The 12,558-nt window shown below is 44.9% G+C and overlaps 1 protein-coding gene across 3 annotated transcripts in view; it reads right to left on the bottom strand.

Annotated features, from left to right (window-relative positions):
* Positions 1 to 12,558, bottom strand: part of DENND1A (DENN domain containing 1A) — a 1,620,172-nt gene that overhangs the window by 980,122 nt on the left and 627,492 nt on the right. For all 3 annotated transcript variants that reach the window (XM_029611167.1, XM_029611164.1, XM_029611165.1), the window contains exon 7: positions 11,248 to 11,328. In XM_029611167.1, coding sequence (XP_029467027.1) covers positions 11,248 to 11,328 — 81 coding nt within the window. The remainder of the gene's footprint in view (positions 1 to 11,247; positions 11,329 to 12,558) is intronic.

Here is a 12,558-nt window from a genome sequence, read left to right as displayed (position 1 = left end):
TGGCCATGGGAGTGATGTGAACTGTTGAGGCCATGTGTCCGAGTAGGGTGAGGCACTGATGAGCTGTAACTCGAGACTGATTGCGAATAGAGTGCACTAAGAGAACGAGAGTTTGAGCACGGTCTCTTGGAAGAAAAGCTTTTGCTGTGATGGTGTTGAGATCTGCACCTATGAACTGCAACTGGTGAGATGGTGTGAGATGGGATTTCTCGTAATTGATGAGAAATCCCAAGGAGTGAAGCAACTTTATTGTGAGCTGGAGAGAAGTGAGAGCTCCGCTGTGCGTTTGATTCCTGATGAGCCAGTCGTCTAAGTAAGGAAATACGTGCACTCTTTGTTTGTGAAGATGTGCCACCGCTACTGCAAGACACTTTGTGAACACTCGAGGTGCTGAGGCTAGGCCGAATGGTAGCACTCGGTATTGGAAGTGTTGACCTTCCACCAGAAATCGCAGGTATTGTCGATGAGGAGGAAAAATGGGAATGTGAGCGTAAGCATCTTGAAGATCCAGAGAGCAGAGCCAATTTCCTTTTTGAAGAAGAGGTAGCATGGTGCCTAACGATACCATCCTGAATTTTTCTTTCTTTAGAAATTTGTTGAGATTTCTGAGGTCCAGGATAGGACGTAGGCCTCCGGTTTTCTTTGGAATGAGGAAATATCGGGAGTAGAATCCTCTGCCCCACTGAGGCCTGGGAACTGATTCTATAGCCCTGGCACTCAGAAGGGTGGACAATTCTGCTTGCAGGATTGTGGAGTGATGAGTCACTGTCCAAGATGAAAGAGGAGGATTTTCGTTTGGTACAGTGACGAAATCCAAGCGGTACCCGTGAGCTATAATTGAGAGTACCCATTGATCTGTTGTGATGGAGGTCCAAGTTTGATGGTAATAAACTATTCGACCTCCGACTGGTATGTGTGGTAGAGGGTTTCGAGAAGGGGTTCTGCTCTCTGGGTGGTTTTCAAAAGCCTGATGTGGATGCAGTAGGCGCAGGCTGCTGGGGCCTAGCAGGCCTCTGTCGAACTTGAGAACGCTGAGTAGGGCGTGGTTGTCTCGCTCTGGTAGCAGGAGGGTAATATCGTTGAGGGCGATAATATGGTTTCCTCACTTCTCTTCTAGGAGGCCTCCTAGAAGGTTGGTGTGTCTCTTGAGGAAGTTGAGACAATTGTTTTAGGGTTTCTGTGTGGTCTTTTATGGTTGCCACTGCCTCCTTGACCTTGTCTCCCAAAAGGTTTTCACCTAGACAAGGTAGGTCTGCTAACCTTTCCTGCACTTCTGGTCTAAGTTCAGAGGATTTTAACCAGGCCCATCTCCAAGCCATGATACCCGAGGCTGATAAACGGGAGGCCGTTTCGAAACAATCATAAGTGGCTCTCACCTCGTGCTTGCCTGCTTCTAGGCCCTTATGCACGAGACGGAAGAAACCCTCTTGAAACTGGTCTGGTAGTTGTTGGGAAAGAGCTTCAACCTGTTTGCACAGGTCACGCTGATACTGGTTCATGAATAATTGATAGGAGTTTATCCGTGAAACCAGCATTGCTCCTTGGAAGATCTTTCTTCCTCAACTGTCTAGGAAACGACTGTCTTTGCCTGGAGGTGTGGAAGCATGTTGTTTCAGTCTCTTAGCCTTTTTCTGGGCTGATTCAACCACTACAGATTGGTGTGGCAACTGAGATTTTTGAAACCCTGGAATGGGTTGGACGAGATATGTGGCATCAGCTCGTTTGTTAACTGCTGCCACAGAGCCAGGGTGCTCCCACATCCGGTACATTAGCTCTTGCAGGACTTCGTGCACTGGAATAGCTAGTATTTCTTTAGGAGGATCCACAAACTGAAGGACCTCCAAGGACTTTTGCCTAGTGTCTATTTCCGAAAGGAGCAAGAATGGAATAGTGTCAGACATCTCTTTGATGAAGTTAGAGAAGGAAAGATCTTCTGGAGGTGATTTCCTTCTGTCTTCTGGTGGTGAAGGTTCAGATAAGATATCTTCTTCAGATGAGATATCATCCCCTGAGTCAGTACCAGTATCCAGTGGATGACCTGATGGTCTAAGAGGCTTAAAAGGAACCTCCGATAGTGGTGTATGTGGTCTCATAGGTGGAATAACCCCTGATGGACCAGGTACTGGTTCTGGAAGTGTATCTGAATCCAAATCCTGAGGTGAAGTAGAAAACACTTGAATTAGTGAATCCAATTTATCCATTAATGGTTGAAAAATGGAGGATTCTGGACCTGGCATCAATGGTGGTATCGGTGCCGGTGGCCGAATGGGAATCGACGTCATCGGCGGTCCATATGCAGGAACCGGCGGCATCGGCATCAGTGGCATCGATGGTTGTGGTGATGGTATGGCCGGAATCGGCATCGAGGGTACCGGTGCTGGAACGGGCGATGTCATCGGAATCGGTGTCGATGGCATCGCTGGTGTAGAAGGCTGAGGTCGTGGCATCGACTCGATGAATGCATCTCTGACCGCTTGACGTATATATACATCGAGTTCCGCCCGCATGGATGGTGAAAACAGAGCACCCATGGGGGGAGCCTGTAATGGAGATGCCGGTACCTCCTCAGGGCCCTGAGGAGGCACGGTTCCCTGCGCTGGAATCGGCGGGGATCGCCCTGTCGACGGCTCCGAAGCCTGATCCTGGAGCCGAGGTTTCTTAGCCGCTGCACCGCTTTCTGTCGATGGCTCGCCGGGTATCGAGGTCGCAGGTGCCATATGCGGCCTACGGTGGCAATGGCGATGCTTTTCCTTTTCGCGGGCTTTTTCACTGCCCGATGTCGATGCCCTGGACGATGGTGAGGGGGAGGAAAAGGGAGCATCTCCCGACTCACCTGGGTAGACGCTTTTTCAACACGACTTTTCGAATCGACCCAACCGGAGACGATTGTGTTCAAGTAGTTGGAGCTGATAAAAGCTGTATTTTAAACAATTGCTCCATTTTTTCTAGTCAGAGACGACGGCCCTTTGATGTCATCGTTGCACATAGGGGACAAGCCTTAACATCATGGGATTCACCAAGACAGAGGACACAATCCTGCTGAGGGTCCGTAATAGACATGTTCCTGGTGCACTTGGGGCACTTTTTGAAGCCTGAAGCCATTTTGGGGCCGGACAGCTGTCGACGGCCAATGACCAGGGACAACAAAGTTGTCGAAAACGGAACGGCACCGCGAAAATTCAAAAACTTACCGCGACGATATTTACTAAGGGGAGACCCTTTGCGGCTGAAGTTTTCTAAACTTTTTTGAAAAGTTAAAGTTGTGGAGAATTCCACAGGACTCCTAGAGACCACGAGGCTAACTGCTTCGCGGAAAAAAGAAGACTGAAGGGAGACCCCTGTGGCAGGGAATATCATGGCATGCTGGGCATGCTCAGTAGGCACTCTGGTGCTAGTCAAAAGTTTCATAGAAACTTTTTAAAGAAGTTTTCCGTACATAGGGCTCCATTACTGATGTCACCCATTTGTGAGGACTAGGGATAATAAGGAATCACCATGGGATAATAAGGAATCACCATTCACTGGGCCTCTGAAACAGGCAAGAGCCACAACCTGTACCTTTGAGAAATTAAGGGCCAATCCTTTGTTTAATCCATCCTACAAAAGTTCCAGAACGAGCGAGATCTTAACCCAACAAGACATAACACCAGGCCTCAAACACTTTCCAATCCCGCACATAGGCCAAGGAAGTGGAGAACGTCTGAGTGTAGGTCAAGGTAGCAATCACCACAGAAGAATATCCACGCTTCAACAAGCAAGCCCTCTCAAGGGCCAAACCATTAGACAAAACCAAGTTGGATCTTTGTGAAGGACAAGTCCCTGCTGCAACAGATTCTTGTGCAATGGAAGACGAAGGGGGGTCTCCACAGATCCACATACCAATCAGGTGCCACCAAGTAACATACCCCTGTTGTCTTTGATCCTGAGAACTATCCTGTCCAACAAGGGCCATGGAGGAAATGCATAAAGTAACTTGCTCTCGTACAGGTCTGGCCAGAAGACATCTATGCCCAGGGACCACAGATCTCTCCTGTGACTGAAGTATCGAAGAGCTTTTGCATTGCGAGAAGTCACCAGCAGGTCTAAGAACGGAAGGCTACAGCGTTCCACTCTCAGCTGAAATGCCTAGTCTGTCAATGCCGATTCTTCTAGGTCCAGACTCTCCCTGATGAGAAAGTCTGCTCTTACATTGTCTTTGCCTGCATTGTGAGAGGCCAAGATCATCTACAGATTTCCTTCTGCCCATTCTACAAGTTGATCTATTTTCTGCGACATGTGCTGGCTCTTGGTGCCTCCCTTTTGATTGATGAGGGCCACTATCAGTGCATTGTTGGACATCACTCGAACAGTTTGACCCTGCAATCTGGTGCTGAACTGCAAACATGCCAACCAGACCGCCCGGGCTTCCAGGTGATTGATGTTCCAGAGGGAATCTTTGGCATTCCAACATCCTTGGGCCATCAGCTCCTGACAGTGAGCTCCCCAACCCTGAAGACTCACATCTGTCATGACTATCAATCATTTCAGGGAGGTCAAGGAAACATCCTTTCTCAGATGAGCCTCTTGCAACCACCACTGGAGGCGAGAGCAGATTTCCATCGGCAAATGGAGCTGAACCGAATAGTCCTGAGACTGTGGGTTCCAACGAGACAGCATTGAGCGTTGAAGAAGACGCATATGCGCCCTCGCCCATGGCATCTAACCAAGCACCTGTAGATAGGATCACACTATCGGGCGTATAGTACCCGCAAACTGACGCACCTGTGACATCAATTTCTGAATCCAAACTTCTGGCAGGAAAACTTTGTCCTGCCTTATGTCAAACCAAACACCCAGTTACTCTGACAACTGAAATGGCTGAAGACTACTCTTAGCCAGGTTCACCACCCAACCGAGCTCCTGCAACAAGGTCACCAGGTGGCTCTCTTCCTGAGACTTGGCTTGAATCAGCCAGTTGTCCAAAAACAGGTAGACCAGGATCCCATCTCTTCTCAACGCTGCCACTACTACCACCATAACCTTGGAAAACGTTCTGGGCGCGGTGGCTAGACAAAAGGCAGTGCCCAAAAGTGATAGTGGCACCCCAACACTACAAAACGCAGAAAATGTTGGTACTCCAATCGGATAGGAATATGAAGGTAGGCCTCGGACAGATCCAGTGAGGTCAGAAATTCCAATTCCATGGCCATTATCACTGAGTGTAAGGTTTCCAAGCAAAAATGAGTCACCCTCAAATGACTGTTGACACTTTTGAGATCTAGGATAGGATGAAAGAAGCCCTTCTTCTTGGGCACAATTAAATAAATGGAATATGCCCCATACTTTCTTTCCTATCATGCACATCCTTCAAGGTCACTTCTCCCTCCACGGGGATAGTCGTTTGCTTAGAGACAGCACAGACCAGCGCATCCTCTTTCAGAAAATGCAAACGCTCTCTCCCCGCTGAATCCAGGGGGTATAGGCCTTCCAATGCCCGACATTTGCCTCTGGGGCACCCCATTCAAGATCAATCAATTTTTGAATTGCGTCCATAACAGGGAAAAAGCAAAAGGTTTTATGTAAGGAAACCAAAATGGGATTCTTCTTTGGCTCAGACATGATTTTATAAATTTTTCTTCCAAAATCTGAAACAATCCCCATAAGGAGATGCACATCCACCATTTGCTGAAGACGGAGAATACTGGCAGACTGTGACATCAGCTTGATCCATCTCCATCTGCTGGCAGAGGAGCATAACCTACTGGTCCCGATTCCCATCTGTCTACACCCTAGGAAAGCCTGCTATTGGATGAAAATGTTCTGGTCTTTGTGATACAAGCATGTCGGGTGCATAGTCACACAAAGATCATGAATTTCTTATCAGTGTACATTCTAGCCTTCTGTTTATATTATCTAGGTTATGACTTATTAATAACCTAAGAAAGTAAGTCACAGATATCAGAAATGTCTCTACTCTTCTCTCCTAGACACTAAATGCTAAATCTGTCTCCAATGCCCCAGCATTTAACTTACTTAGCGATACCCTTTTATCACAATGGTTATCCCTCTGTCCTTCTCTTTCTTCTTTTCCCAAGTTCGATCTCCATGTTATATGTAACTTTATTACCTCCTCTGATTATTTTACTGTTAAATGGTTGATAAGAATGTTTACCCCTTTGTTACATGTAAACCGATTTGATATGACACCTGTCATGAAGGTCGGTATATAAAAGAATTAAATAAATAAATTAGCAATTCTAGTGTTGACTGCATGATTGCACATTAGAAATATTCCTAAAGCCGGGATGAGCTATTGGACTCTACTGCCAACTCTCCTGTCACTACAGGCCCAAAACATCTACATGCTGATTCTGCAGTTTCTAGCTCATGAAAGGTAAGTACACAAGCAGAGAAGTTAAAAAAGGAAAAAGAAAAATAAAACAAGGGGGTATAAAAAACAGAACATTGAACATGTGCGTAGAAGCCATAAAGTTACATTAAAACAGGGTTAATCTAACTGGGGGAAGAATGAGGGCTAGATGAACTGAGCAATTATAGGATTAATTATTTACATTATTTTGTAGTGTCTCATTGAAGTTGTTGCTGTACTTCAGTTAGGATCTGGAAAGGCTTGTTTAAACAGCCAAGTCTTAAGCCTTTTTCTGAAAGTTAGTAGGCATGGTTCTTGTCTCAGATCCGTGGGAATGGAATTCCATATCAAGGGTCCGGCTGTGGAGAAGGCCTGGTCTCTGAAAGTTAGATGGTGTGTGTATTTGGTTTGGGGAACGAGTAGTGATCCTCTGTAAGCTTCTCTGATGGGTCTGGTGGGGGTATGTCGTCTGAGAGGGATTTGTAGATCGAGTGGAGCAATGTGATGGATTGCTTTATAGATGATAGTGATGGACTTGTGAATAACTCTGAAGTGTATTGGCAGGCAGTGTAGGTTTTTGAGAATGGGGGAGATGTGATCTCTTCTCCTGGTGTTTTGTCAGATTTCTCGCAGCCGAGTTTTGGAGCATCTGAAGAGGTTTGACGGAAGGGAGACCAAGTAAGATAGAATTACAGTAGTCTATCTTAGAAAAAATTACTGCTTGAAGGACCGTTCTGAAGTCTCGCACATGAAGGAGAGGTTTGATTCTTTTCAGGACCTATAGTTTATAAAAGCAGTCTTTTGTTGTTTGTTTGATGAAGGATTTTAAGTTGAGACGGTTGTCGATTATTACTCCTAAGTCCCTTGTTTGAGTAGTGGGTAGGTTGGTTGGTTGGTGGACATAAAGAGAGGTTACTATTTTCTGAGGAGATGAGAAGGAGTTCTGTCTTAGCTGTATTTAATAGCAAATTTAAACTAGCGAGAAGGAGATTGATCTCTTGGAGGCAGTTTTCCCAAAATTCAAGTGTTTTAATGATGGATTCTTTAATGGGGATCAAGATTTGCACATCATCGGCATATAGGAAGTGTGTTAGTTTCAAGCGGGTTAGCAGTTGGCATAGCAGGAGAAGGTATATGTTGAAGAGCGTGGGGGATAGGGAGGAACCCTGTGGAACTCCTAAAGATGAGGTATAGCGGGGGGATTCTTTATTGTGGATTTTAACCTTGTAGCCTCTGTTGCTGAGGAATGTTTTGAACCAGGAAAGTGCAGTTCCTGTTATTTCTATGTCTGACAATTGGTTGAGGAGGATGGAGTGGTTAATGGTGTCAAATGCAGCCGAAAGATCTAGGAGAATAAGTAAGAAGGATTGGCCTTTGTCAAGACCCATGATGATGTGGTCTGTCAGGGATATGAGTAGGGTTTCCGTGCTTAATACTTTACGGAATCCGTATTGGGAGGGGTACAGTATTTTGTAATCTTCGATATAGTTGGAGAGTTGAGTGTTTAAGAGCTTTTCCATGATTTTGGCTATAAACAGAAGATTGGAAATCGGGCGGTAGTTGTTGGGATCCTTTGGTTCTAGATTAGGTTTCCTTAGGAGCAGTTTGAGAGAGGCTAATTTAAGGTCGTCTGGAAAGAGTCCCCAAGATAATGAACAGTTAATGATGTCAGCCAGTGTTTTCGAGATGGTGTCCAGTATTAGCAGGAGAAGCTTAGTTGGGATTTGGTCGAAGGGGTGGGAGGAAGGTTTCATTTTCTTTAGTAACAAATGGATCTCTGAGGCAGTGATGGGTTCGAATGATTCAAAGGAGATTCCTTTGTTTAGTAGCTGAAGTGCATTAGTAGGAGAGGTGGTGCTGGGGGGCAATCGCGTTAGAAAGTTGGAGATTTTGCCTTGGAAGAAAAGAGCCAATTCGTCAGCTTTAGATTGTGCTTGGTCATTGGGAATATCTGGTGCATTGATTTGTGTCAGGTTAGATACGTAAGCAAAAAGAGCTTTCGCGTCGAAGACAAGGTCATGGATCTTGTGGGCATGGTAATCTCTGTTAGATCTTAAGGTGGAGTTCCTGTAGTGATGGAGAGCTAATTTGTAGGCGGATAGAGTGTTGGGGCAGGGGGCCTTATGCCATTTACTGTCTTTCTGCCTTAGGCTCAGTTTGAGTTTGCGAAGTTCGTTTGTGAACCACAGTTGTCTTTTTGAGGAGTTGGGGTTTCGTTTTTTGTTGAAAGAGGACATAGTTTATTTGCTACTGCCTCCGTGATGTTGCTCCAGGAAAGGATGTCTGAGTTAGGGTCAGAGAGATCTATGAGTGAGAGTTCTGAAGCGAGCTGGATGCTGAGGTCATCGGAAGAGCAGGGTCTTCTGTAGAGAAATGAGGATTGCGAAGGGAGAGTTTTCCTGATTTCTGACAGAGTGAAGGTGGCGGAGATTAATGAGTGATCTGACCACGGGACCAGAGTACATGTAGGGGGGGAAGCGTATTTGATTCCAGAGTTTACAAAGATGAGGTCCAGAGTGTGGCCAGCTTTGTGGGTGGGCTTGTTGACAAACTGCTTGAGGCCCATGGCTGAGGGGCAGTGAGAAAAGCCTCGCAGTTGGTAGTGAGAGTAGGGTTGTCGACATGCAAGTTGAAATCTCCTAAAATTATAGCCGGGGATTCCAGATTCAAGTGTGTTGCAATTATTTCTACGATGGGGGAGGCATCTGATTCAAGAAGGCCCGGTGGGGCGCAGACGAGGAGGACTTGGAGTTGGGCTGTTTTGAAAAGTCCTATTTCTAGTTTAGAGTCAGACTTTACTGGGAGTTGGGAAAATCTCGGATCTTTTTTAGCTGCCAGCAGAATGCCACCTCCCCTTTTTTTGTGACGAGGGAGGGAGAAGAAGTCGTAGAGGTGGGTGGGGATTTGATTTATTATTGCTATATCCGTCGGTTTGAGCCAGGTTTCTGTTATGGCGCAAATGTCTGGGTTAGAATCTAGGAGATAGTCATTGAAAATTAGTGATTTTTTGGTGAGGAATTGTGCATTAAATAGAGTCAGGGAGAATAGTGTTAGGACTAGTAATTAGGTAAGAGGTGAGATCATAATTGGGATGAGGGCCTTGAAGTTGCGGGATCGGTGTAGCATAATTGCTTTTCCTGTGGTGAAGAGGTTGTGTTGAAGAATAGGGATCGGAAAGCTCGGAGTCATTCTGGACTTGTTGTGCCAGAGAGGAAGTGGTTCAGAGTTTCAGTGAGCTGGATGGGTGCTTGGGGAGGTTTGATAAATGCTGGAATGGCTGACTGTTGGATCACGCTGAATGAGTGCTGGAACAGGCGGAGTGAATGCTGGCAGGATGAGTGCTAGAACAGGCTTGAGGAATGCTGGGATGGATGACTGCTGGATCACACTGAGAGAGTGCCTGAACAGGCGGAGTGAATGCTGGCAGGATGAGTGCTAGAACAGACTCGAGGAATGCTGGGATGGATGACTGCTGGATCACGCTGAGAGAGTGCTGGAACAGGCGGAGTGAATGCTGGCAGGATGAGTGCTAGAACAGGCTACAGGAATGCTGGGATGGATGACTGCTGGATCACGCTGAGAGAGTGCTGGAACAGGCGGAGTGAATGCTGACAGGATGGATGAGTGCTAGAACAGGCTCGAGGAATGCTGGGATGGATGACTGCTGGATCACGCTGAGAGAGTGCTGGAACAGGCGGAATGAATGCTGGCCGGATGAGTGCTAGAACAGGCTCAAGGAATGCTGGGATGGATGACTGCTGGAATTGTCTGGATGATTGTTATGAGATGGAGTTGGCGCCTGAAGGAATGCAATTAGTCTGATTGTCTGAAGAGGTCTGGAGTGAAAGAGTTAGGGAGAGGATGAGGGAATCCGCGTGTAAGGTAGTGAGCCCTGGGTCCTGGGGCTCACAAAGTGGCGCAATAAGGGGCAGGCCCCTTAGGTCGCATTCCTTCGGGCAAGCGACGCCCAGCGCGCGCCACCGCCGGGATCGCTGATGAAATTTAAAGGGCTCCAGACGGCTCCCAACAGGCCGTCTGAGGTGGGGGCACGGCTTAACTCACCACGCGGTTCCCTTCTCGGTAACGTTTGTGGTTCTCCTCCTCCCTCTGGATTCAGGGGGTCAGTCGGTTTCGCCGGATTTGCCCCTCTCCCTTTCCGCACGGCTCACCCATGAGGTGTGAGCAGGCTCCTGCCCCGAATGGGCTGCGCCGGCCGCGCGAGCCCCAGCGGAAGGGAGGTAGAGAGCTAACAAAGGAGGGAGGGCGTTGGGCCGAAAGCCTCTGTTGATGAGGAATGTTTTGAACCAGGTAAGTGCAGTTCCTGTTATTCCTGTTATACCCAAATAAAATAACTCTCAAAAGTAAAACAAATGATACGCAGGCTTGCATACATTTCTTAAAGCAAATATGGCCTCACAGGAAGAAATAAAAGCCATTTAGACAAGGAAAATGAACACTAGAGACAATACATTGTTTTGATCCATTTCAGGCAATACATTTATTATTTTTATTCCATCCTTTCAAGTCGATATTGTCGACTATCCCCTGAAATTGTGCATTTTAAAAAATGTTGTAGGCTGTTGCTGAATATATCACTGATTAGGTTTTAACACTTATTAAATAGGAAAAACAGTTACCTTTAAGTAGTATCAATTCATGGGCTAAAGGTTAAATGTGCTCTGCCAAACTATCACATGTTCAATTGCATACACACAACTTAGAAATCCTTGCCTCCAGAATGATAAGTATATGTTTTTTTTGTTTTGTTTTTTTTGCTGTCTTTGGTGTTGTACATACAAAAGGAATTCACTATACTAAAAAATTTACAGAAAACTATGCATTGTTCTACAGTACTGAAATTGTGATTTGTTAGTTCTCTAATACAATGATTCACCTACCACACTAAGGTGAACTGGCACTCCTGGATCAGGAATGGAAAGTTTATAAAGTGTTTCTAGAAATTCATTCCACTGACTGTCCTGAAACAAAGAAGAAACATATTCAATTAACAAAAGGCATTAAGAAAAATATTATCAAAATGAGTGGTCATCCTACGAAGGTGATCTAAATCTAGACAGGCAAAAATGTGGGTGCTCTAGACTGGATGTAGGACAATTCAAGCCATAGAAAAGATATGTCAGAAAGGATTTACATGACCAACAGGGTGGAAGATTTTTCCCCCCATACAAAAACAGTTTTAGAATAGAAGAAACACAGAGGCCCAATTCATTCAGCATCATTTCTCATACATAAAGAGAGAAAATACTTAGTGAATCACTAGCCACAGTTACACATTTTTTAAATATATTTATTGGGTATTTCCATATGGCCCATCAATTCACTCAGCTTATCTAAAGGCAAAATTCTAGAATAACATTTCCCAATAGAAAGCACATTTGCATTGAGCTGAAATTAAGACTGCAGAATTCTAATGCAACACATCCCTACTCTCATTTTACACAACTTGGAGACAGATTTTCACTAACAAAGCAATCCAATCCAACTTGCGGGGAGGTATGCAATAATATTGTTACCCAATTTAAGTATTTGTTCCTCAAAGTAGAATATATTTTCTATAAATGTATAGAAACAAGAAAAGAACAATGTAATACATGCAAGATGGTGATAAACAGTGCTTAAAGTCATTAAGCTTACAATGGTTAAAAAAAAAAAAATCACCTCATATAAACAATATTTGTGCTCCATTTAACTTCCTGTTTTATGAATACCAGCTCTTCAACACCAGGTCATATTTACTAATTTACTTAGAATCACTTACTTAACCCTCCCAGTTGCTAGTCATTGAATATGGATTGTTCTGCTGAAACTTTTCTCACACTACTCTGCCAACCCACTGTCCCAAGTAATGAAAATTCAATTCAATTTAAACTTTTCAACTGCCTTTCTGAAAGCTCAAGACAAATTAGTATAATAAATAAAAATAAAACAGAGAGCACAGCTCAGCTTTCATAAACCATTTTCCATAACCAATAACTGTGAAGGGAAAAAAGTAATTTTAATAAGAAAAGTAAGAACACATGACTGGTATTTATAGAATAAGGACATAAATAAAATGCACAGATCTAATAAAAGAAAGACTTATCAGAGGAAAAAAGCTTACAAGTTGGCAGCCATAATTTGTTCTGAGCCCAGACATATCTTTTTATTTGTACTAGCAATAATGTTTCTGCTTCTAACCTACAACTTAA

Source organism: Rhinatrema bivittatum, chromosome 8, assembly GCF_901001135.1.
Source record: "Rhinatrema bivittatum chromosome 8, aRhiBiv1.1, whole genome shotgun sequence".
Taxonomy (NCBI): Eukaryota; Metazoa; Chordata; class Amphibia; order Gymnophiona; family Rhinatrematidae; genus Rhinatrema; species Rhinatrema bivittatum.
Note: the sequence above shows the minus strand (reverse complement) of the source record. Positions and strands in the feature narration are given on the sequence as shown.